This window comes from Rhincodon typus, chromosome 3 (genome assembly GCF_021869965.1).
Source record: "Rhincodon typus isolate 14 chromosome 3, sRhiTyp1.1, whole genome shotgun sequence".
NCBI classification, from domain to species: Eukaryota; Metazoa; Chordata; class Chondrichthyes; order Orectolobiformes; family Rhincodontidae; genus Rhincodon; species Rhincodon typus.
In genome coordinates, this window is record NC_063334.1 from 33,552,977 (window position 1) to 33,580,201 (window position 27,225).

The 27,225-nt window shown below is 40.8% G+C and overlaps 1 protein-coding gene across 1 annotated transcript in view; it reads left to right on the plus strand.

The window, feature by feature from the left end:
* Positions 1 to 2,523: 2,523 nt before the first annotated feature.
* The window catches only part of LOC109918942 (choline transporter-like protein 1), a 65,251-nt gene continuing 40,549 nt past the window's right edge, over positions 2,524 to 27,225 (plus strand). The window contains exons 1-3 of the mRNA XM_048595111.1: positions 2,524 to 2,673; positions 21,949 to 22,038; positions 25,220 to 25,362. Of these exons, the coding sequence (XP_048451068.1) occupies positions 2,650 to 2,673; positions 21,949 to 22,038; positions 25,220 to 25,362 (257 nt within the window). The 5' untranslated portion in view covers positions 2,524 to 2,649. The remainder of the gene's footprint in view (positions 2,674 to 21,948; positions 22,039 to 25,219; positions 25,363 to 27,225) is intronic.

A 27,225-nucleotide genomic window follows, 5' to 3' on the forward strand; every position in this document is an offset into this window, starting at 1 on the left:
GAGTAGCAGGGTGAGATATACTGCAGCTTCCAAACCTAGCTTCAAGACTCCAGCAGCTGCCAATGAAAAACTAAAACTAAAAGTCCTGGCTCTGGGGGGCTTGACCCCATCCATTCAGGCTGCTTCAATTGTCCCAATTTTAAAAAAAAGCCAAGCTGTTTACTTTATTGGATTCAAATTGATAGCTTTGCACCTCTGTCTTAAAACCTCTCTCCAAAAAAAAAAACAAACAGGATACAGTACACCTCTTAAAGCTGTAGTAACATCACAGAGTTTAATTTGGACAATTGTGATGTGATTTTGGGAGGTCAAATGCAAGAGGAAAATATGCATTTAATGGCTGAACCGTTAGCTGCTTTGATACACAGAGGGATCCTGGGGTGCATGTCCATAGCTCCCTGAAAGTGGCAACACAAGTATAAAAGGTGGTAAAGAAGGCATATTGCATGCTTGTCTTCATCAGTTGGGGCATTGAGCATAAAAGTTGGGAAATCACGTTGCAGCTGTATAAGATTTAATTAGGCCACATTTGGAGTACCTTGTGCAGATCTGGTTGCCACATTATAGGAAGGATGTGAAGGCTTTTGACAGGGTGCTAAAGAGGTTTACTGGGATGTTGCCTAGATTGCAGTGTATTAGTATAAGGAGAGGTTGGACAAACTTGGCTTGTTTTTGCTAGAGCGTCAGAGGCTGAAGGGTGATCTGATGTAACTATATAAAGTTATGAGAGACATGAATAGGGTGGATAGTTGGAGTCATTTCCCCAGGGTGGAAATGTCAAATAATAGCGATCATAGGTTTAAGGTGAGAGGGGGTAAATCTAAAGGAGATGTGCGAGGAAACGTTTTTACACAAAGGGTCGTAGGTGCCTGGAATGTGCTGCAGGGAGAGTGGTTGAAGCAGAAATGACAGCCATTTTTGTGAGGCACTTAGATAGACACATGACCGGACAGGGATTTAAGGGATATGCACCATGTACAGGCAGATGGAATTTGTTTAGAATGTAATTATGGTCAGCACTGACATGATGGGCTTAAGGGCCTGTTCTTGTGCTGTACAGTTCTATATTCTAACTACAGCTTGAGCAGCAGCTGCATCGACTTTAAATGAGTTACTTTTAAAAGCCGCAGTTATCCTTTAGCAATCCTTGGTTTTTAAAACCAGTTATTTTCTCATTTGAGACCACAACCATAATTACAATAAAAAAGGCTTTACAATAGTAATAAACTTTACCCTTAGAGGGGTCAATAACTGGTGGTGTTGAGGTAAGGTTAGGGTAGGAGGTTTAGAAGGGATTTAAGGGAAATTTGTTTCAACCAGATGGTGGTGGTTATCTGAAACTCACTGCCTGAAAAGATGGTTAAGGTTGGGAAAGTATTTAGGTCAACACTTGAAACCCTATAGCCTACAAGGCTAGGGGTCAAGTGGTGCGAAATTGGATGAAAGTGGATAGATGCCTGGTATGACATGATGGACCAAAGGGCCTCTTTCCCTGAAGCAGTACTCTATAACTCTATATAAAGTTAGCACAGGAATACAGACGTTCTACAACGGTGGATGAAGTTTAAGGGGCTGAATGGCTTATGTCTGCTACTATGTCCCTAATCCTCCATTCCAGGAATAATGTTGACCAGTGTTGGTAACATTAGACAGTTGGTAGGTTAAATCATCTGGCTAGTACAGTGTAATCTGACCACCATAAGAACAAATTAACTGCCGTTTTGGTCAGTTTAGAATAACTGATATAACCAAAGATAAACCAAAAAAACCCCAAAACTTTCACAAAAGAACTTGTCAAAATTTAGCAGCATGATTTATGACAACATACAAACTGATTACATGGTAGGAAACTTTAGATGTGAAAAGCAATTCGCCCACCCATTCAGGCCACATTCCCTTTAGTTGTAATTATCCTTCACCCTACTGTATGCCAAATAATTCTTCCAGAAATATATTTTTCTGCAATTAAATGCATGTTGGGACTGCTACACCAGCATCATGAAATAACAATAAATAAAAATCTAGCTTCTTTTTAAAATGTCGCCACAATTAATTTAAACTTAAATGATGAAATTCCAAACAATGTATCATTATGACTATGGTTAGACATCTCTAGATGCTGACCACATCACTGGCCTGGCTTAAATCAATTTGTGAGTGAAAGAGATCAGGGAGAAGTTTTTTTTATCTGAAGATAGACTGAACACACAATGTTCGTGAATGTGCATTGTAATACAATGCAACTACAGTGTGTGGTGGTAACACATAAAGTGCATTACAAATCAATTTGCTTTAATATTGTACTTGAATGTGCTTAACTTTACAGTGCAAATTGTAGCTAAAAGCATTAGATTCAACATATATCGAGAAGCAGACTACTGTGGATGAAATAAGAAAAGGAAAAACAAATTGCTGGAAAGCTATAAAATACTACAAATGCTCAGCTGGTCTAGTACTAACAATACTCAAAATATATAGACAGTCAGTGCTGGTTAGAATGTGACACTAGGGGAGTCAGTGTTGCTTTGACTGTAACACGCTCCCTTCTAGGTTGTGGTTAGGGTGTAGTTGGATGTCTCGTCATTACGAGTTTGAATATCTAGCTGCGATTTACTAGGTTTGGGACATTGGAATTGATGTTCGCTGGTGATGGGTTGTTGTGGTGGTGAAGAGGTGAGTGTGAGACAGAGAGTGATACAATGTTGATGAAACCCTGTCCAAGACCCAATACTTTGTTTTTATTTCCTGTGACTGGTTGAATAACTTTGTTTCTTCATTCCGTCTCTCTGGGTGTGTGATCGACTTTTAAGACCGCACTTGAACTCTTTATTTCTCTAAATCCGCAGTGCAATGAACTCCCTAACTCTCCAAAAAATTCCAGTCCGCACAAAATCTATTTTAAAACTGTTTTCCTTTGCACTTGTAAGCCATCTGTATCCGTGAGGGATTTTGTTTTGCAATTGGACTTAATTGCAGAGTGAGATTTAATGGTCTCTCTCTACGCTATAATTAACCAAAGAAGTCTGATCCCTTCACTTGCAATTTAGCAGATGTTGATAATTCTATTTGTGGCTTACAGTGAAAACACTGTCTTTGGAGACATTCTGATTAAATCCATTAAAAATTGTAACCTGTACAAACTATTGAAAATCTATTGTATCTTTAGGTATGGGACATATATTTATGGATTTTTGTAAAATGATTGATGGAAGATGGTTCAGAACAAAATATATTTTTCAAGTGAGCGAATGGCTTTGGTTAGAACTGATTTGTATAGGTTGTTTCATTGAAACAATGGAGTGTTTCATTTTGTTTTTGTGAGCTAAGGGTGAATGATGGCCATTGTCTTGAAGAAAAAGAGTTCTTGAAAGCAACAAGGCAGTAAAGATTCATTTTTTTTGTTAACTGTTTCAGCACTGCAGTTTTTTTTAAAAAAATAACTTTTGTACTAATGTTTATGGTTGCAGTCAATGATTATGCAGGGTCCAGGATCTCTTGACTTATGAGTAAGAAAATTGTGTTCATTGATATGATTTAGCAGCCACTCGACCATTTTAGTTTACCTTTTTTATTTCAGTGTGAGGCTTTTTGTATTTGCTGGAAACAATGGAAGAGGGTTGAGGAAAGGCTGTGGAATGGGTGCTATGATAATTCTGCACTTGTAGTTCCGCCACTGAGTGTTTTGACACAAATTGCAAGGTCATTTGGAGTTTTGATACACAGTCGAACTTGTTGAATACAATTTCTGTAAAGGCAGTGACTTCTTAATATAAGGTGGATCAGATAATGTTTGTCATTCACCAATCAGGCTTTGAGTGCCTTTTTTTTATTCATTTATGGGATATGGACATTGTTGCCATTTATTGGCCACAACTAAATGCCCTAGAGAATGTGATGTTCAAATCACACAGCTGAGTGGATTACAAGTGGATTTGGGTCAACTACATTGCTCTGGGTCTGCTGTTGGCTATTTGGGCTAGACCAGGTAAAGGTGGCAGATTTGCTTCCGGAAAGGACATTGATTTCCAAGACAATCCAGTATTACAATGGCTTCTTTTTCTAGATCTGTTCAATTAACTGTATCTACTTTTCCAAGCTGGGACTTGAGATAATTGGCCCTGGTCTCCAAATTCATTGGCAGGCTTCTGCCTTGTAAAAATGATCGTATGTGAGTGGCTGGTCAACTCTATGTGGCTCAGAGCATCAGTTTGGTACATTAGTGTCTGTTGCTGATGTTGCCGAGGAATACAGTCAGCTGAAAAGGTGCGGGATTCACTACCCTTTGTTTTCTGTGGGCCTTCTTCTTAACCAGCTAGCTCTGCTTTTCATTTCTGGTTGCATCTTTCAATGATCTTCCAAACAGTCAGCCTCCAGATGTCTGCCATCTTTACTTACATCTGTGGAGGGATAGATGCTCAGGAGATTTTGAACCAGCGGCCAGCTCTCAATATTGAGGTGTTTGGATACGGTTGGTTTAGTGATTAACATATGCTGATAGAATTAGCGTGCTTCATGACCTCTGAGTTAGTGACCTTGCCCTTCCAAGAATCGCTGAGGATATATCTGAGGTAGTGAAGGTGGAAACTATTCAGAAGTAATGAAGACAGTGAATGTGGGCAGAGTGGTGGACATGATCTGTATGGACTTCAGTAAGATGTTTAACAAGGTTCCACATGGTAGACTGATTAGTAAGGTTAGATCACATGAATACAGGGAGAAGTAGCCATTTGGATGCAGAACTGGCTCGAAGGTAGAAGACAGAGGGTGGGAGGGGAGGGTTGCTTTTCAGACTGGAGGGCTGTGACCAGTGGTGTGCCACAAGGATTGGTACTGCATCCACTGCTTTTCATCATCTATATAATTGATTTAGATATGAACATTGGAGGTATGGTTAGTAAGTTTGCACATGATAGTAAATTTGGAGGTGCAGTGGACAGCGAAGAAGGTTACCTCAGAGTACAACGGGATCTTGAACAGGTGGGCTTATGGGCCGAAGAGTGGCAGATGGAGTTTAATTTACATAAATGTGAGGAGTTGCATTTTGGAAAGGCAAATCAGGGCAGGACTCATACACTCAATGGTAAGGTCCTGGGGAGTGCTGCTGAACAAAAGGACTTTAAAGTTCAGGTTGATATTTCCTTAAAAGTGGAGTCACAGGTAGATAGGATAGTGAAGAAGACATTTGGTATGCTTGTCTTTATTGGTCAGTGCATTGAGTATAGGAGTTAGGAGGTCATATTGCAGCTGGACAGGACATTTGTTAGTCCACTTTTGCAATACTGAATGCAATTTCAATTTTTCTGCTATAGGAAGGGTATTGTGAAACTTGAAAGGGTTCAAAAAAAGATTTACATAGATGTTGCCAGAGTTGGAGGGTTTGACTTCTAGGGAGAAGCTGAATAGGCTAAGGTTATTTTCCCTGGAACATCAGAGGTTGAGGTTTATAAAATCCTGTGGGGCATAGATAATGTTAATAGCGAAGGTCTTTTCCCTGGAGTGGTGTAGTCCAAAACTAGAGGGCATAGGTTTAAAGTGAGAGGGGAAAGATTTAAAAGGGATTTAAGGGGCAACTTTTTCACTCAGGGTGGTGCGCATATGGAATGAGCTGCCAGAGGAAGTAGTGGAGGCAGGTACAATTACAACATTTAAAAAGCATCTGGATGGGTATATGATTAGGAAGGGTTTAGAAGAAAATGGGCCAAATGCCGGCAAATGGGACTAGATTTATCTAGGATATCTGGTCGGCATAGACGAGTTGGACCGAAGGTTCTGTTTCCGTGTTGTACATCTCATGACTTGATGACTCTATAACTATTCTCTATGTAACCACTATGTTGCTGTTCTCATGAAGTCATGTAAACTGTTTACCCTGGGAATGGAAATGTTGTGTTCTTGATGAAATACATACTAACAGTAATAAAAAGGAAAACATCATCTTATCTATCAAAAACTGTCCCACAATATACACAATGTCCAGGTCATCTGACGTTTCTTGAATTGAGCAATGAAGAAAAGCACAGTCTTTAAAAACAACTTAAGCCATTTTGGAGGGAAAAGGTGCAGGAAAATCCTCTCTGACTATATTAACACCTTTTTCCCCTCATTCGCCCCACCTCCTACCCCCAACTCAACCCTCTTCCCCCAACTCAACTCTCTCCTGCCATTCCTGCCTCCCTACCACCCAAGAAAAAATAAACTGGTCCAGGAGGTTACTCTTTTTGCTTATTGATTGATGGTTCATGTAATTCATAAGTCCACTTAACCCTTTGAAAGCAAATGAACACTGAGCTATATTTTGAACGATCCCAGTACGTTTGACATTCTGAGCAATGCAGAGGTTTGTTAGAGAGAATTCTTCCTGAGTGAGCAGCTGAAACAGATCAGTGACACCTTGTGTTGACTCAGTAGGTATCAGTTTCAAACTGGCAAGTAGCAGAAGACATGACCAATTGCATCACTCAAAGCCTTGTGAAGTTGATTTGAGTTACGATCTGGAATTTTCATGGATTAGAGGGAGAAAAAAGTATGAAATAAATGTTTTAAAATGTCAAATCCGAATATTGTTCTTATTGAGTTGATTGCGCTTTACTGTAAATCCGTGGAATTATTTCTGGATGGGAAATCCAAAATATGGTTTGGAGAACTTGATTGGATTTTGAAATTTTCTTGTGTGGTTTATGGTCTAGTTAAGTTGCTTCAGTGAATGTGCAGCATTTTACATGTTGTGCTACCTTTCATTTTTTTTCTCCTTGGTGGCTGTTTGAAATGACCTGTATTTGTTTTCTCTCTTTAGATTCTCCATGCTGGTGAATTGTCCCTTCCAGCTATGTGCTGTTAAACTGAAATAACTGTTCAGAGGCCGGTATCCCATCACCAAGCCTGAATGATGATTAGATTGGGAAAATGGAGGTGCAATGACCCCTGGGTATCCTTGTGTAGCAGTCGCTGAAAGTAAGCAGGCAGTGAAGAAGGCAAATATAGGTTGTTCCTCATCGTGAGAGGAACAGCAGTGTCTTCTGCAATTGTACAGGGCTGTGGTGATACCATGCCTGAGTAGTATAGAGTCAAGGAGTCATACAGGACAGAAACAGACCCTTCAGTCCAACTCGTCCATGCTGACCAGACATCCCATTTGACCCATATTCCTCTAAACCCTTCCTATTCATATACCTATCCAGATGCCTTTTAAATGTTTTAATTGTACCTGCCTCCACCACTTCCTCTGGCATTGTGTACTGTTTTGTTCTCCTTATCTGAGGAAGGATGTTCTGGCTATGGAGGGAGTGCAATGAAGGTTCACCAGACTGATTCCTGGGATGGCCATGATCCCTGTTACAAAAAGATCCTTTTTTCCCCACTGTTTTGCCTTCTATTAGTTATTCAATGCTCCACCCATGCTAATGTACTACACCCCCACCTCTCAACATCATGGATTCTTTCTTTATAATATACCTTATGAGGGTGGTGATGATTGCTCAAGTGGCAAGGGGTTCACCCAAAGAGGGATTTGAAAATATGTATGTGAATACTAAAATTGAGGTGTTGCTTAACCACATCATTATAGATATGTGAGCATGGGTGTTGATGGGTGAAGAGAATTATTGAGAGTTCACAAAGGGACTTTAGTATTTTCAATGAGCTGAAGTTTAAGAGTTCAAAATTAAACTTTTGAAAGTGCAGTGTGCTCTCAGGCTCATATAAGTCATTTTAAGTACTTTCCATTTCTGCATCTTAACTGCTGTCTTTCGGATTGTAAAACTGAAGCTTCTTTAACTTAGATAGCTTTATGACTTTATAATTGGTCGGTCTCATTTCTCTTTCTTATTGTCTTCTTACTTTTATTTCCACTGCCTGTGGAACCTCACCCACTCTGTCACAATTATTAAGCTCCTTAGAAAGACTTGTATTCATATAGCAAAGTGCTTTATGACCCATGATGTAATTTGAGGTGCAATTACTGTTCTATTTGATATTGCACATTATTCAGACTTGAGGACTCTTATAGGAGGTAACTTGGGGTGGAGCTGACTGTGTAACACATGATATGAATGTAGTTTCTTTTATTGGAGGCTTCTGATCTTTGAAACATGTTTTGCGGTTGACAGTGTAATGTCTGAAATGCTCCATGCATCATGCATTATCCTGTGACTGAAACCACACCCATTCCTTTTCAATGTAAACCAGTTAAGAGTCACATTTTGATTCTTATGGTACAGTAATCAATCCTCAATGAAATATAGCATTTAATAAATTAGCTTGTGAGCTGCAGGTGGCAGAATGTTATTTGATCATTTCACTGATGTATAAATTGTTCCTTTTGTCTCATACTTGGAGTGCACACTTAGAAAAGTAATCAACATAAGTTTGAGTTTTAGAAACAATGTTCAATACAGGATTAATGGCATGTACGTTGTGGCTCGTATTGAATTATCAGGCTTTCATAGTTTAGGAATAAAAGTTATTTTTAATTTGTATTAACATGTACTTAGTCTTTTGTTGCTTTTACTTTCCTAGATTACTTTTGGAGTCTGCAGGAATGAGCTGCTTGCTTTTTGGTTCCAGTGCAGACAGTTGTCAGGGATTATGCTTTCAGCTGTCAAGGAGCTATTTACCCAAACCTGAGAGTTTGGTTTTTGAGTACCAGAAAGTGTCCATGCAGTAATATGCTTTCACACTGCATGCAAGGGAAATGGGCAAAAATCTTCTGCATTGCCCAGAAACTAATCAAAGGCTGTGAGGGACTTGGTTTCCATGTGTGGAGATGTGGAGAGGCAGTGGAGGATGTCAGTGGAGAAACTACATTCTGACAGAAAGATATTTAGACACCTAAGTCACCATTTTGCTTTCTCTTTGGTGGGGGGGGAATGGTACCACAATGGCCATGTCACTGGACACTTAATCCAAAGGCCTATACTAGTGCTCTAGGCTCACAGATTCCAGTCCCAACATGGCAGCTGGAGAAATTTAAATCGAATTATCGAAAGAAAAACAAAATCAATGAATGAAAACATAACCTGAAATTCAAATACTAGTCTCAATAATGGTCACCATAAAATGGACGTGAGGTGTTAGAAAAATCTATCTTGCTCATCAATGTCATTTAGAGAAGGAAACCTGTTTTGTTTACCTAGTCTAGCCTACATGTCACTCTAGAGTGTGGTTAACACAAAGGGAGTTAAAGATGGGCAACAAATGCCGGCCCACATTCTATCAACAAATATAAAAAAAAACTGATCAATAGTGTAGGTTGAAAATGGGAAGAAATGCAACCAAATGAGGTCTAGAGATGATTGAGTCAAGAAGGAAATCAGAAAGTTGTAGCTATAAATACTCATAATTATTTTTCAGCATATGTCTAAGAGTGGTTGTGTGTTGAAGGTTGGAGAGTGATCTGGTAAGATTTATTTTGCAACCCTTAAGCATCACTTATCTTTTCTTTTGTGATAGGAAGGATATAGAGATTCCTAATCCTTAGACATAGGGAGATGGAAATCTGTGTCGTAGAGTCAGAGCCCTTCAGTAAGCATGATCTGGAGTACACATTAATTTGAAATAAGTGATTGTATTAATAATCAATCCTTTTCTTTATGCATTGTGGACATCTCAATGATATGTGTGAGTGGTGGGATTGGAAGAGTTTGCTAGGTATACAAGGCATTAAAAGTAGCACATCCCATTGCTAAGGTCAATAAAAATGTAATGAGATGTTGGGTGTTCCCGAATGGAAGTTTGGTTATTATTGTAAATTGTAAACTTCATGGTGGAGTGCCGTATGCAGTGTTGTGCTGTGCACTACTGCAAGGGACAGATTAAATAGGACACAGTCTGTTACATGGTAATACAAAGATAGATTTGAAAAAAGTCACTCTATTTTCATAAGACCAGAGGAGAGTGATAGATAATTTGATTACTGATATGAATGTTTGGACACAGTGAATAGAGATAGACCACCTTCAGTATTTGAAGGTGTGGAATAAAGGACCATAGGAAATGAGAGGGTAATAACTATTATGCATGAAAGTTATTTTTATATATCCTGTGGAAGTTTCAATGATGTAGGAGAGCAATAGGAGTAGGGTGGGTAGAATTATGGTTTGCCAAATATTAAGAGCAATATTCCTTTTTACAAAAAAATTAGGATAAACTGAGAAAAACCATTTCCACAGCCTCTGTTGTGAGGCCGTAACTGTTAGTGAAGTTAGTGATTGAAGCAGGGATCATTATTCACTTAACAGTAGATTAGTTGATTAAAAAGAGGAATTAAGGGCTGTGTGAATAGTTTAGGAGCATGGGTTTAGGATTAATGCTCATTGTGGAGAATTTATTATCAAAATGGCTGGACCAGGCAACGCATTTTTGTTTTGCAATTTGCTTCAGTTGTATATATACCATGTGGTAAAACTTTAAAATGTGTCAAAATTAGAAAGAGTTGATGTTCACATACACTATAAACATCTTTAAATCTGAGAGATCAAGTTACCAAAGATTTTAAAACCAGCATGAGGTATGGGGAAGTTACATGTGATCGTGAGAAGGTTCACCATGGCGACAGCAGTAAAGACCATACGGTGTGGAGCTGGAGGAACATAGCAGGCCAGGCAGCATCAGAGGAGCAGGAAAGTTGACGTTTTGGGTTGGGACACTTCTTCAGAAACAGGAAGGGGCAAGGGAGCTCAGAAATAAATAGAGAGAGGAAGGGTGGGGCGAGGGAAGGTAGGTGGGATGGTGACAGGTGAGTGCAGGTAGAGAGTAGTGGGGATTGGTCAGTGAGGGTGGGAGGGGCGGATAGATGGGAGAGAAGATGAACAGGTTGTGTCAGGTCAAGGAGGCGGACATGAGAGGGAGGGTTGGACATGGGATGAGGCCGGGGTGGGTGGGGAGATTTTAAAACTGGTAAAATCCATGCTTAAGCTGTCGGATTGTAGGCTCCCAAGGTGGAATATGAGGTGCTGCTCCTCCAGTTTGCGGGTGGTGTCATTGTGACACTGGAGGAGACCCAGGATGGACATGTCACCCAGGAAGTGGGAGGGGGACTTAAAATGGTTGGCAACCGGAAGGTGTTGTCATTTGTCATGTACAGAGCGCAGATGCTCCGCAAAACAACCCCCGAGCCTACGCTTGGTCTCACCAATGTACAGGAGGCGACATCGGGAGCAGCAGATTCGGTAGACCAAGTTGGCTGATGTGCAGGTGAACCCCTGTCTGAAATGAAAGGTTTGCTTTGGGCCTTGGATGGAGGTGAGGGGGGAGGTGTAGGGGCAGGTGTAGCACTTCCTGCGGTTGCAGGGAAAGGTGCCGGGGATGGTGGGGTTAGTGGGGAGTGGGGAGTGTGGAGTGGACGAGGGAGTTGCGGAGAGAGCGGTCCCTACGAAAGGCAGATAGGGGTGGGGAGGGAAATATCTGTTTGGTTGTGGGGTCGGATTGTAGGTGGCGGAAATGGTGGAGAATGATAAGCTGGATGCAGAGGTTGGTGGGGGTGTATGTCAGGACCAGAGGGATTCTGTCTTTATTTTTGTTGGAGGAAGGGGGTTTGAGGTGCAGGATATGCAAGAGATGTAGTTGAGGGCATTTTTAATCACCGGAGGGGGGAAGTTGTGGTCCTTGAAATAGGAGGACTTCTAAGATGCCTGGGAGTGGAACTCTCCATCTTGAGAGCAGATGCGGCGGAGGCGGAGGAATTGGGAGTAAGGGATTGCATTCTTCTAGGAGGGTGGGTGAGAGGAGGTGTAGTCCAGGTAGCTATGGGAGTCAGTGGACTTGAAGTAGATGTTGGTGTTGAAGTGGTTACCAGAGATGGAGCCGAGAGGTCCAGAAAGGGGAGGGAGGTATTAGAGATGGTTCAGGGGAATTTGAGGTTGTGGTGAAAGGTATTAGTAAAGTCAAACTCCTCAGGGGAGCATAAGGCAGTGCCAATACAGTCATCAATGTAATGGACGAAGGGGTGGGGAATAGTGCCAGTGTAGCAGCGGAAGAGGGACTGTTTCACATATCCTACAAAGAGGGAGGCATAGCTGGACCCATGTAGGTGCCTCTAGCCCACCCCCTTAATTTGTAGGAAGTGGGAGGAGTTAAAGGAGAAGTTGCTCAGGGTAAGGACAAATTCCGTTAAACGGATGAGGGTGTCGGTGGAGGGGTCTGGTTGGGCCTGCGGGAGAGAAAGAAGTGGAGGGCTTTTAGGCCATCTGCGTGGGGGATACAAGTGTACAGGGATTGAATGTCCATAGTGAAGATGAGGTATTGGGGGCTAGGGAATTGGAAGTCTTGGAGGAGGTGGAGGGCATGGGTGGTGTCCCGGATGTAGATAGGGAGTTCCTGGACCGGGGGTGGTGGGGTCCACCCCCGGTGGGGGGAGGGGCCAGAGTGGGGAACAGGGTCAGGGTAAGTGGAAATGAGTTCAGTGGGGCAGGAGCAGGCAGAGACAATGGGTCGGCTGGGGCAGTCAGGTTTGTGGATTTTGGGAAGGAGATAGAAACGGGCGGTGCAAGGTTGGGGAATGATGAGGTTGAAGGCTGTGGGAGGGAGGTCACCTGAGGTGTTGAGGTTATGAATGGTCTGAGAGATGATGGTTTGGTGGTCAGGGGTGAGTGTAGGAGGAGGTGTCAGAGAGTTGGCATCTGCGCCATACCACTACTGCGCCCCCCACCCTTTATCCACGGGTTTGATGGTGAGGTTGGGGTTGGAGAGGACGGCTGCACGTTCCGTGGGAGAGAGGATGGAATGAGTGAGAGGGGTAGAGAAATTGAGGCAATCGATGTAATGACAGCAATTGGAAATAAAGAGGTCGAGGGAGGGTAGGAGGCTGTGGGGTGGTGTGTTGGAGGTGGGAGAAGGGGTCTGCAGAGGGTGAGTTAGATTCCTGGTCAAAATCCTGTCAGTTTGGGAATGATTAGTTGTTTCCTAAATTAAATCAGTAACACAACATTGAGTTGACCATCAATATAATCAAAGCAAAGTCACCCTTCTGTTTGAGGAACATATTTAAACAGGAACTAAACCATAAAACAAATCTGAAAAAAAAACAACAGTAAGCTAAATATCCAGTTAACTCTAAAGTCCCTGTGCCTCATACTGGGCTGTGGAGACCCTTGGGTGAACTGGCAGTCACCATGTGTGTTTCTTTCATTATTTTTTTCGTGGGATTATGGGCATTGCTAACAAGGGCAGTATTAGTTGCCCATCCATAATTTCCTTGAACTGAATGACTTGCTAAGTAATTTCAGAGGACAGTTCAGAGTCAAACATTTTGCTGCAGGTCTGGTGTCGTGTACAGGTCTAACCTACCTTCCATCATGGGCTATTGAGTCTGGTTTGGATCACTGTCATTTGGGGGTTGGTGCTCCAGAGTCATGCTTTTTGGAATCTATAAACTTCTTCACAAAGCCTGGCCCTATTATTTATTAATCATCAGTTACGACTTAATCGGATAGGTATGCACATTATCTCATATCATAGCTTCTTCACAGAGTGTGTATACAGCCTTTACCTGTTAAAAGACTGGCAGCCTCCACTGGGTTTCCACATTCTAATGGCTTTCAAACAAAGGGTGTTTCTGTGGCCTGCATTGGGTCTTTTCATCAAAAACAAACACTGCCAGTGCTGGGGAAACAGGTCTGCTGACATCTTTGGAGAGAGAAATGGAGTTAATGAGAGCATCAGAGCAAGTTGTTTCACTCCTTTCTGTCACCAAATGATGCTTCCTGACTTGAGCAGAGTTTTAACTAATGTCCAACTGAACCTACCCATCATGCTTTATGGCTTTGTTAGATACAGAATACAATTTTAACCGATTATATTGAAAGATACAACAAGTTCTAATTTGTATCTTAATTAAATAAATTCAATGCAAAGGAAAGGTGAAAAGCAAGAAAAGATGTTTCATAAGGTCGTGATGTGGGAGCAAAAGTAGGCCATTTGGCCCGTTGAGACTGCTCTGCCATTCAATGAGATTGTGGCTGATTTGATAATGCTCAACACCACATTCCTGCCTTTTCCCCAAAACATTTCACTCCCTTGATTAAAATCAGCCTTGAATATACTCACAATCCAGCCTCTGAACCCTCGCTGGTAAGGAATTCCACCGATTCACAACTCTCCTGAGAGCAAAAATTTCCTCCTCATCTCAGTCTTAAATGTGTTGGCCTCTTACTGTGAGATTATGCCCTCTGGTCCAAGACACTCCCACAGGGGAAACAACCTTTCTGCATCTAGTCTGTAAAATTTCCTAAGAATCTTATATGTTTCATTGCCATGATTGAACACTGCATGAAATGCACTGCAAATAATGAAAATACCCAATGAAGACACTGTATAGAGTCATAGTCATAGAGTCCTAAAGTTATACAACATGGAAACAGACCCTTCGGTCCACTCTGTCCAGGTCGATGATATTCCCAAACGAAACTACTCCCACCTGCCTGCACTTGGCCCATATCCCTCCCAAACCTTTCCTATTCATGAACATATCCACATTTCTTTTAGATGTTGTAACTGTACCAGCATCCATTGCTTTCTCTGGCAATTTATTCCACACACTAACCACTCTCTGTGTAGAAGTTGCCCCTCATGTCCTTTTTTTATTTCAACTTCAAAATATCCCCCTAGTTTTGAACCGCCCCACCTTGATTTTATAAACCTCAATAAGGTTACCCCTAAGTTAATTTTGGGAAAGAACTGAGGCCAAAAGATTAACTTGGACCCTGAGAAATGAAAGAATTAGCAATGTTGGGCAATGCTGTTAAGAGCTGGGGTGGTTAATTCCCACGTTTATATGTTGAAAACAATAATGTGACATCTGCTAAGTCAGAATGAGTGGTACAGAGAAAAAAAGCTGCAATTTGCTGGGTTTTGATAAAAGTATGCAAACGCAATGAAGGCCTTTATTGGGGAACTCAGAATTAGGAAGTCCCTAGATGAGCGTGCTTAGTTCTCAGTGAATTTACTGTAGGAAAAGTGCATACATATACCATTTGCATTATTCATTTATAAAAGATGTGTCAAGTGAAATTGACTTCTGGGTTTTAAGACTGTATACAGATTGCTCTAGGTATCGTGCAGGATCCAAGGTTTTTTGGTTTTGGGAAAGGGTACCCTTACCTTTTCTGTTTTATTGATGGACACAGAAAGTATTAAAGGGGAAATTAAGTTTATAATGTTGTCCAGCTTTACCGTAGGAAGCTGGTGAAAGGCACTTAGAGTTAGCCAGAGTAGCTCATTGATAAAACAGGGATAAAGATTATTATTGTGAATTCGCTGAAGTCCAGTAGACAAGCTGCTTAACCCTACCCCTGTGGATGCATTAAAATACATCATGTAGACAATATTTTATTTTAGGAGGCTGGGTAAAGATTGTAAATGAGTTTGAGAGAACTTTCAGAGCATTACAGTAAGGTTTTAAAACCTTTCAGTATATTTTAAATTGGCTTTCATAGTAAAAGCTAATTTTACTGTTTGTTGACTATTCAGGTTTGTATTTTGGGATTAGGGACATCATTGAAAGTGGAAGCCTATGTGTTGGTGATGTATATCAGTAGACTCTTATCTGAGCTGTCTTGCTGCTCATAATTCCTATCAATAGGGCTGTCATAAATCTGTTGTTGCATCTAAGCCAAACTCCCTTCAGAGGATAATCTAATGACATTTAATCACGTCATGTGGTAATCTTGGAGAAATCTTGCTCAGTAAAGAGAACAAAAGTGTGACAACATACTGCATCTTTTAAAATATCTAGGTGAAGCGCAGTGGCAGTTTGGGCTTCTGTCAAAGCTGAATTTCCTTGTTCCTGCTGTTTTAAAAAATGTATTCCCGGGATGTGGGTTTGGCTGGCCGTGCCAGCATTTATTACCTAATCATAATTTTCCTTGATAAGGTGGTGGAAAGGGCATATGAACCAGAAGGAGGCTTTTTCAGCCCCTCAAGCCTGCTCTACCACTTAAACAATCATGGCTGATCTCATCTCAGCCTTAACTCCACTTTCCTGCCTGTTTTCCATAACACTTCAAACCCATTATTAATTGAAAATCTGTCTATTTGCTCCTTAAATTTACTCAATGTCCTGCATCCACTACAATCTGGGGTGATGAATTCTACAGATTTGTGACCTTTGGAAGAAGTAATTTCTCCTCATCTCTGTTTTAAATCTGCTAGCCCTTATCCTAAAACTGTGACCACTTGTTCTAGATTGCTCCACATGAGGAAACATCCATTCTATGCCTACTTTGTCAATCCCCTTTTAGCATCTTTTATAGTTCATTTGGATCTTGTGTCATTCTGTTAAATTCCAGAGAGTGTAAATCCAGACTGCTCAATACTTTGTCAAAAGAGAAACCCTTTGCATGTCTGAAACAAGACTGCCCAAGAGAGTGCTCTACTCCCAGCTTCGAAATGGCAGCTGAGCCCCAGGTGGACAGAGGGAGCACTTCAACGATAACTGTAAGGTCTCACTGGCAAAGTGCGACATTTCCACAAACACCTGGAATTCACTGGCCAAGGACCATCCAAAGTGGAGGAGGAGCATCTGGAAATTCATTGAGCATCTCGAGACCTGCTCTTGGAAAATAGCGGAAGGCAGGCGAAAACAGTGAAAGGAGTGCGCTACCCCACCCATCCCTTCCCGCGACCACCTTCTGCCCCAAGTGTAACAGAGCTTGTGGAAGCCTCATCACTCTGTATAGCCACCTATGGACTAACCCTAAGAATGGAAGAGAGTCATCCTTGCCTGCGAGGGACCACCAATGATGATAGATTATAAATAGTTTGGGCATCCCACTGTCTTACCAACCAAAAAAAAGACCCATTTGTTCTGACTCTCTGCTTTCTGTCGGTTGGCCAATCCTCCATCCAAACTCAAAGGACTATATTGTAATTTATACTCCAAGTGACTTGCTTACAAGATCTTCAATTTGTTGTCAGAAATTGGTTTGATTCAAAATAGTAACTGCAGCCTTGGGCCTTCAATAGCTTGAGTGAAGTATCAAAGAGTGGGAGAAGGGAAAAATTGGTTGGAAAAAAAATTATCCTATTAGTTCTGATTAATCCCTGACCTGGCAACTTAACAAGCCATAGCAAAGATGATAACGTGCTACACAACCCAAGTTCCAAATAGTTTTCTATGTTCTTCACCCTTTACATTTTCTGACTTTTCTCCAACCACTAAATACTTCATTTTGATCTCTAGTTATCTCTATTCAAATGCCCTCTGCTATAGTGAGTTCCTCATGGCTGTAAACTCCTGATTGCCAAAGCATGAGCTGAATGTACTAATTATCAGCTTTTTTAGCTTGAAAAAGGAACAGGATGAGGCCATCCTGCCCTACTTTTGCTGATCATCTTCCAAAGTGCCATATCCCATGGTATTATTAGTTTCCAGAAACCTATCAATTTCTGTCTTGAACGTGCTGAATGATTGAGCTTTCACAGCCCTCTGAGGTAAAGATTGACAAAGATTCATCACCCTCTCAGTGAAGGAAATCATTCACACCTCACTTTTAAATGGCCATCACATATCCTGAGATTATGTCACCCAGTTCTGGACTCAACCACATGGGAAACCTCTCATCAATACCCTCTTATACCCTACGAAAATTTTATAAATTGCATTGAGGTCAGTCATCAATACAGTGTGGAGCTGGAGGGACATCTCAATGAAGACACCTGTCCTGATGAAGGGTCTGACCTGAAACATCAACTTTCCTGCTCCTCTGTTGCTGCCTGACCTGCTGTGTTCCTCTAGCTCCACACTGTATTGTCTCTGACTCCAGCATCTGCAGTTCTTGCTATCTCCATGAGGTCAGCCCTGATTGTTTAAAACTCTAGGAAACACAGACCTCTATAACTCCTCAAAAAATATGAGAGCCCAAGAATAAACTAATTATCAAGATTCTTCAGAGCAAAGCTCTTGTGTTTGCTGCAGCACAACTTTAAGCTAGAATATGCAACCCTGTACTGACTAGAAGCTTGGTGATTCATTCCCACTGGTTCCATAGTGGTGTTATTTTTGGAAATAGATGGGGGAGGGTTGCTCTTAATGATTCAGCTCAGTGAGAACTGGTGCAATATTGCAGCTCATAGCTAATACCAGCAAGTTCATGAAGTAGTACCTCTGAGTCAGGACATGTGGGTTTAAGTTTCACTTCAGAGCCACCTAGGTTGGTACTCCACTTTAGTCCTGACAGCTGCTTTATCAGGTGCTCTGTTCCTCGACAAACCAACATTGAGAATTGGCCTCTTGCCACTGCTCCATTAGTTCAAGAGATTGTACCATAGAACCTTCAGTCAGGAAGTTCTTGTGTTTTGGCTGAGGTTCCAGAAACAGAGACTCGTTATCCATCCATAATTTGTGTGGAATTGCTGTGCGCGGAGTGCCATTTAGGAGCAGTGGCTATTATTTAAACGTAATTGACTTATAGGGATTAGACAAAATTAATGGACCTGCACTGGTCATGTATGAATCTCCTCTGATCTTAATTCATTTCAACCGGTCAGCATAATTTTTCCCTCTTTTCCATCTCATGTATTTACTGAACTTTCCTTTAAATACATCTATGCATTCTGTGTGTTGGTTTCAGATTTCCATCTTCCACAGTGTTGGTTATGTTAGAGGAAGGATATTGTTTTAAATTAATGTCCATTTATTTTGGTGACCTGTCACCTGAGATTTTGATAGAAAAAAATGTATTTGTTTCTTCTGATCGGTGCCTTTATCTAAATAAAAGTACAAGCAAGAGCTTTTACTCCAGAACTGCAGAAATACGGTGCTCCTTTTTTTCAAATGAGCACTGATATATTTCCTATGGGTTGCAGTGGGATAGTGGGTATGTTACTGAACAAGTAATCCAGAGCCATTGTTATAAATTTACATCTCTCCATTTAAATTTTATTTGAAACATCTGGAATTTGAGAATAAAACTAACATCAATAATGTGAAGCTACTGAAGTATTGTAAAAAAGGAACAAAACTGGTTCACTAATATCTGTTGGTGAGGATGGCAGATTTCCATCCATATGTTCCCTGTAAATTGTGAAAATGTGTAGCAAAAGGGCAGCACACTTCAATCACCGTTTCACTCTCAAACTAAATTAAAGGTTCTTCCTCCTTTTTTGGCCTATATATGACCTGTGACCATCAGCAGTGCAGTTCAATATTAATTGTCCTCTAAAATTACCAGCAAGTCTCTCATTCAAGAAGGCCATCCACTATTCCTCTTCCACCTTCCACCTTCCTATGGTTTCTTTCCAAACACACAAGGTTTAACAAAAGGTTTCAGAACATGAATTTCATCCTCTGTTTGGTTTCTGCTGTCTTCCACCACCTAATCACCTGCCTCCTATCCTCCATGTGTCTGGTTTCTTTGGTTTTGCCTTCAGCGTGCTGATCTACATTCTGATGTTAACATCTTTTTTAATAATTCATTCATGGTCTTTGGGCCTCAATGACTACAACAGCATTTAACGCTGTACCTGCCCTGGAGAAGGTAGTGGTGAACCACTTCTTGAATCACTGTAGTCTATGTGGTGTAGATACACACCCACAGTGATTCAAACTGAAAGAGAAAAATAGACAGTTTGGCTGATCGGAAGGACTGATAAGGTGAAAAGTAAACAGTAAGGGTTTTCTGTAATCGCAAGGTATGTACCAGTAGTTAGAAGAAGTGAATATATTGTGAAATAATTGAATAATATAAGCATGTGTATTATTTTGAATATGATTGGATATAGTCATTTGTAGTAACTTGGAATGTGAACCATGTGAATACAATTAGGTAGAGATAGGGGTAAGTGTGTAACCTATTGATTGTCTATGTCTACAGGTGGTAATTTCCAATCAGAAGCTGTAAAATCCAATCTGTAAAAACGGCACAAAATCTTTGTTGTGGCAATGAAGATTTAAGCTGATTGCCATTTTTGGATATGTACATCTCCCAGGCAAGCATGAATAAAAATTTAACAAAGAAACAGGAGGCTGGTGTGGTTTAAGAGGAAATAAAAGATTTTACTCACCCTTTCAAAGTGGAGAGTATTCCAATCCTGATTTGTGCCTTGTAGATGGTGGACGGGTTTTAAGAAACCAGGAGATGAGTTACTTGCTGCAGAATTCCCATCATCTGCTTTTCTCACTGTTTGGTCCAATTCAGTTTCTAGTCAATGGTAACCGTAGGATGTTGATATTGGAGGCTTCAGTGGTGGTATGTCGATGAATGACAAGGTGAAATGGCGAAATTGCCTCATGTTGGTGATGAGCATTACTTGATGCTTGTTTGGTGTAAATGTAACTTACCATTTATTAGCCTAAGTATGAATGTTGTCCAGGCCTTGGTGCATACGGACATAAACTTTTTCAGTATCTAGGAGTCACAGTTGGTGCTGCACCTTGTGCAATCATCAGTAACATTCCTGCTTCTTAGGCTATGATGGAAGGAAGGTCACTGATGACTTTGGTTAGGCCTTTGACACTATCTTGAGGAACTCCTGCCATATTATCAAGTGACTGAGATAATTGACATCCACGAACCCAACCATCTTCCTTTTGTGCTAAGTTTGATCCCAACTAGCAGAGACTTCTGTAACATCTATCCTCAATTCCTACTGACACCACTTTTGCTAGGGCTGTTGATGTTACATTTGGACAAATGCTGCCTTAATGTCAAGAGCAGTGCTTCAGGTCCGCAACTGGAGTTCTGTTCCTTTATTCAATGTTGAAACAAGACTATAATGAGCTCAGGGGTAGGATGAATAAGAGGCATTTTGAACTCGATGTTAACAATGTTTCTGTCACCTCAAATGCTGCCAGACATGCTGAGTTTCTCCAAGCATTTTCTGTTTCATTTCAGGTGATGGGTGAGCCTGGTAGCACCCAATCTGAATGTCAATGAGCAAATTGTTGTTGGATAAGTGCTTCTTGATAGAAGATATCATTGATAGTACTACCATTTTGATTACTGAGAGTCGACTGGGTAGTAATTGGCTGGCTTATCTCTGTCCTGCTTTTTGTATGCAGGACATCCAGTTTTCCATATTACTGGATAGATGTCAGTGTTATTATTGTCCTAGAGCAGGTAGGCTAGTGCTGTGATTAGTTCTGAAACCTCTTTTGGGCAGATGCATTTGGCATATCCTATCATTGATAGTGGGGATATTTGTGGAGCTTGTTTCTCCTATTAGTTGTTTAGTAGTCTTCCACTATTAATGACTGAATGTTTCAGGACTGCAGACCCTAAATCTGATTTCCAGGCCCTGACCATGTCATCCTGAGTGGTTTTTGACATGGCATACCCGTAAGACAGGGCAACTCAGTAATGTTTTTGACAACACAGTGTGGAGCTGGATGAACACAGCAGGCCAGGCAGCATCAGAGGAGCAGGAAAGTTGATGTTTCGGGTCGGGACCCTTCTTCGGGAAAATGAAGGGTCCCGATCAGAAACGTCAACTTTCCTGCTCCTCTGATGCTGTGTGGCCTGCTATACTCCTCCAGCTCCACACTGTGTTATCTCTGACTCCAGCATTTGCAGTTCTTACTATCTCTCAGTAATGTTTTTGTGTTGTTTCTGATTAGCCCTCACAGAAAGTCTATGCAGATTTTCAGTCATCTCCAGAATCTGATTTAAGAACTGCTACCCGACAAAAGTTATTTATTGAGATAACAAGGTGCAGAGCTGGATGAACATAGGAGCAGGAAGGCTGACGTTTTGGGCCTAGACCCTTCATCAGAAGACTAGGCTCGAAACGTCAGCCTTCCTGCTCCTATGATGCTGCTTGGCCTGCTGTGTTCATCCAGCTCTGCACCTTATTAGCTCAGATTTTCCAGCATCTGCAGTTCCTACTATCTCTAAAAGTTATTTATTGACGTGTTTTCCTTTTGCGTTTTGAATAATCACAACTTGATCAACTGGTTTATTACATCATCGCATATGAAGAGAATATCCCCGTTCAGCTGATAATGTGCTTTCTCTTTAGGACTCTACAAGACAATGGAAGCCACTCGAGCAACGCAGCTGCACAGATGTCCTGTGGCTGCTAATACTTATTCTATTCTGCATTGGCATGGTGAGTTCACCTTCATTTTTGTTGAAAGAATTTGTAGATCAAAATTGTTACTTTATTGCCTCTGACATTATGGCTAACAACAATAGAATGATGCCTGGTGTTCAGAGATTACATTTAAAAAAAACAACACAGAAAAAGACTATTTGTTCCAATCAGCCCATGGCAATGCTTATGTTCCACTCAGCCTCGTCCCATCTTTCCTAATCTAAATCTCTCATTGTAACCCTGTTTACGCAGCCACTTCATGTACTCCTCTAGCCTCTCCTTTCAATTCAACCACTCCCTGAGGCAGCAGTTTTCAAATTCTCACTACTCCCTGCTTTTTTGTTTCTGCCCCTGGTGTCTATCTTATGTTGATAGCCTCCATTTGTATTCTTCCAGGCAAGAGAAAACATTCTCTCTGTATCCAATCAAGAGAAATCTTACTTTTTTTTCAGACCTCTTTTCTTCAGCGACCGCTCTGTCATTCTTTCTCAAGGGAAAATGATCCCAGCCTGTTTAATCTTCCTTGATGTGCTTATCCATGATCTCTGCACCCCCTCCAGTTCCTCTGTAACCATTTCACAATATGGTGAATAGAATTGTGTGTAGTACTCTCCAATGTATTCTGATATGCTGGTTTAGAATAACTTCCCCACTTTCCAGTTCTATCTCTGATAGAAGTTTTCTTTTGTTCTGAAGGTAATGGCCTCTCTTGTTTCCATGCCCTTGAAAAGTCTTGGGTGATAATTTGAATCAGTTAGCTATTATGAACTTCTACCTTGTACTGCATCCATTTGGCACAGATTTTAATTCACAGTCCATTTAGCAATTCTTATGGCAGAGCATTGAAAGAAATCCCTGTAAAGCTGCCGTGAATAATGCTTGCTCGACTCATTTAGCACTAAACCCACATAACTTAGAAAAGTTGAAAGACTTGAAACTGAAAGCTACTGGTTACTCAGTTCATGCAGCAATCAGTTAAACAACAGCCCATCCTCAGCCAGTAGAACTTGTAGCTTGCGACGTGTGCATATCCTGTGCTTCAGCTAATATGGTCTTTTTATTTCAGTCAGTTTGAAAAATAATTTGGCTGACATTATTGTGCTTCACAATTGTTCCACTTCCCGAGATGCCCCAGGTTTCGTCATGTGATGTCTCATATTGGCTTTTTCCATAATCTTAGATCTTAATCCTCACTGTTAGATAAATTCCTGAATGCATCTACTTTTATGATCTACTGTAATAACCTTCCAATTTCAATGTGAGAACTTGCTAATAAAGTCTTGATTTTGAGCAGAAAGGCAAATTATATTTATTCTTCCATGCCAGGGCTTGTACTTCTAGCCAATTTACCTCAGTGGGTAATCATCCTGACTTCAGAAGTAGTATGAATTACAAAGGCATATGTTGAGTAATGTATGGAGACTTGACTGGAGGAAACCAGACCAACCATGCAGTGTCTTGTTTCACCTGAGGGAAATTATGTGCCTGTCATCAATGTTTCTGCAGCCTTTTACACTGCTGAATTGACTGAAGCATATGTGAGAATTTAGGGTGAAAGCATGTTTGCTCCTAATTTAACTGTGGGGAGACGATGGCCTAGTGGTATGGGGACCCGGGTTTGAATCCCATCGCAAATTCAAGAAATATTTGGAATTAAGAATCTAACGATGACTGAGAATCCATTGTTGAATGTCGGAAAAACCCATCTGGTTCACTATTGTCCTTTAGGGAAGGAAACTGCCATCCTTACCTGATTTGACCATGTGACTCCAGACCCATGGCAATGTGGTTGACTCTCAACTGCCCTCTGGGCAATTAGGGATGGGCAATAAATGCTGCCTGGCCAGCGACACCCCTCATCCCGTGAATGAATAAAGGATCCCATGTGCATTACTTTCCAAATTCCTTCACATTTTAGAAAGCTGAGAGTGTTACAACTTGTCAGGGTTGCAAGAACTGTGTTGATTTTCCCACTCATATGACCAACACCTCCACTCCACACCCCCCTCCCCCCCGCCTCTTCAGTCCCTTTTATGTTCCTTGTGCTGTGGTACTTACTTCCACAAGTGCCTACAGTTCTCAAGTGTGTCTTAAAAAGAATTTTCATCTTTTTAAGCTTAGACAGCAGATTTCTACAGATAATTTGGATGAGTGGAAGGAGAATGTAAGCAGAACCTAATGCTGTTCTCTCCTAATGTTCACAAGTACACATTACCACACAGAGAACTGTCATCCCAGTTGATATCAGCTAATTCACCTTGGGCATTGAGCTAGGGATTTTGCTGGTATTCTGTACAACATTTCCGCTGTTCTAAATGAAGTGCAAAAGTATTTTGCTCAAGTAAATGGTAATGAAAGATTTCAAGAAGTCACTAGCTGGTATGTGGTTTTGAAACTTGTACAGTTATTCACTTAGTTGTCCTACTTCAGAAAGTGAGTTGCTGAAGAATAATTTCGGAGACCGCTTTCACTTAATTTTGCATTCGTTAACAAACTGGAACATTACAAGTGTACATTTCCTAACTGCACATTTTGAATAAATGTCTCCTTATATGTACAATTAATGCAACCCTAAATATATGCCCCTCATCTGCATGTAGTGAAACACAATTAGCATGATCAATCAACAGTAACATTTACTTATCCAGCACTGCACCAACCACTGACTGGAGTCTCCTATATGCCTCCAAGACAAACATCAGCTGGCTGTTATGTGGGTCAATTACATGCATGTCAATATTGGTAACCTTTTCTAATCTAATTTTTGGATTTCTGAGAGCTGCACCATAACAGACGCATAATATAATTTGGAGCAGTGAATCAGGTACTGTTAGCTTGATTAGCTGGAATGATCAGAGGCATCCTGAGACCATACACATTATGGTTTTGTATTATAACTCTAGTGGTTTAATGGTGTTTACACTCACTTGCTTCCTTTTAGAACATTATATGGTACTCCTTGTGTTAAATGGCATTTTTGATCTGTTTGCGTCGCACATTCCTGACACAGCCGTTGCTGTAATTAACAAATGGTCACATAAATTGATCAAGTTGGGCATTGCCAATGTTAAAATCTACTTTCTCCCCCATTTTCTGCTGTTGCAAAAACTGTATAATATTTTCTTCATGTAAAACAGCTTGCATTACAATGCTATGATGAAGGTATGATGATAAGCTTGTGAAATGCTCTGTTTAGGTTGTTATTTGTGGCTTTGCAATAGCTTCTGGAGCAGCCCAGAGGTTGATATTTGGATATGATAGTTTTGGAAACATTTGCGGCCAAAAGAACGCCAAAGTGGAAGGACAAGAATGGAGTGGTCTTGACCACACAAATAATAAGTAAGTAAATAATCAGCATCACAGAATGGTGTGCATCAATACATTATAGATTCTCCCTAATGCTGGGATGTATGTACCCATTGACTCCACCTATACTTCTCGCTGCCTGAGGAAGGCAGGCAACATAAACAAAGACTCCTCCCACCCTTGTCATAATATCTTCCAACCTCTTCTATCAGTCAGAAGATGACAAAAGCTTAAATACACATACCAACAGATTCAAAAACAGCTTCTTCTCCATTGTTATTAGACTTCTGAATGGACGTCTCAAATTTTAAGTTTAATGTTGATCTCGCACATTGTGCATCCTCTCTGCAGCTGTAAGATTATATCCCTTGCTCTGTTCTATTACCGTAATGCGCTTTGTATGGTATGATCTGCCTGTACTGCATGGAAAACAAACCTTTTCACTGTACTCAGGTACATGTGGCAATAATAAATCAAATTAAACATTAATTTGTAATCTGACAAAATAAAACACAAAATTTGATTTTAAATTTTAACAGCAAGGATGTCTGACTTGCAGAATTGGGACAATTCCCTTCTTTGCAAACCCAAACCAAGAAGAAGTACCCAGAGGGTCAGAATTATTTTGTGGCAGAGGTATGTTGTGGCAGGATGAAATGGAGATCGCACATTTTGAACCTAGAATGATGCCAGAGGCAACTGCAGGGGCTTCTGGGTACAGTGACAGGCTGTTTCAAAGTGCTGTGGAACATTTTAAAATTTGCTGGAAAAGAATTAAACAAAAACGGCTCTGCAGCCCTCCCCATCCTTCATCCATTTCCTATGCCCCATCCATGCCAACCAATTGACCCTTTGCCTACCCAATGACCCTTTATAGCCCTATGTCAGTTTAATGTAAATCCATGCATCCACAAACTACTGACTACCCTTTATAAGGTGGACAGACCTCTGAGTTCATATTATGATTAAAAAAAATTCTTCAATGTCTATTGATAAATTTACCAAATTTAAAAAAAACACATTAATTGATTAAAGAATTAACCAGTGCATTTAATTTCATTGAATCGCTTATTAAATGAGCATTTTTAATTATAGTCCCACTCAAAAGACTTTATAAGCAATTTAGTGGGCGTGCAAACTCTGAAGTTACAAATGCCCCATTGTGATGATGAAAGGTTATAAAATCAATAAATGACTGAAGGCACTGGATCAATATTCCCTTTAAAGTGTGTGGCCATACAGCCACACTGAAGTTCCACACGCCATCAGCATACTGACTCGTTGACTTCAGGTTTCCGATGTCAGTGCCATGCACAGACCACTTGGCTCTGCATACCAAATTTAAAAAAAAATTAGAAGGAGTCTTGCATTGGATACTGCAAAGTCTATGGGCCTTGATGACATTCATGAATAATTATGAAGATATTTGCTCCAAAACTAGCCACGTGCCACCCAAACATTTCCAGTATAGTCAGAACATTGGCATCTACCTGATGATTGCCTAGGCATGTCTTGTCTACCAAAACCAGACAAGTCGAACCCACTAATTAGTACCTCATTTGTCTACTCTTGATTCAGCAAAGTAATGGAAGGTGTGGTTGACGGTGCTATTAAGATGCACTCAACATTAACCTGCTTATTCATATTCAGTTGGGTTCCACTAGGCCTATGAGCTCCTGACCTCATTACAAATTACATGGAGTAAAGAGCTGAATTCAAGAGCTGAGATGGTGTTGATTATCTTCATCATCAGGACAGCATTTGACTGATTGTGATGTCGAAGAATGCTAGCAAAACTGGAGTTGATGGGACACAGGGATCAAGCCATATTTCAGTCTGGCTTCTAACTTGTCCAGTAACAGCAACAGCTGGAACTGTAACACTATTCAATTTTAG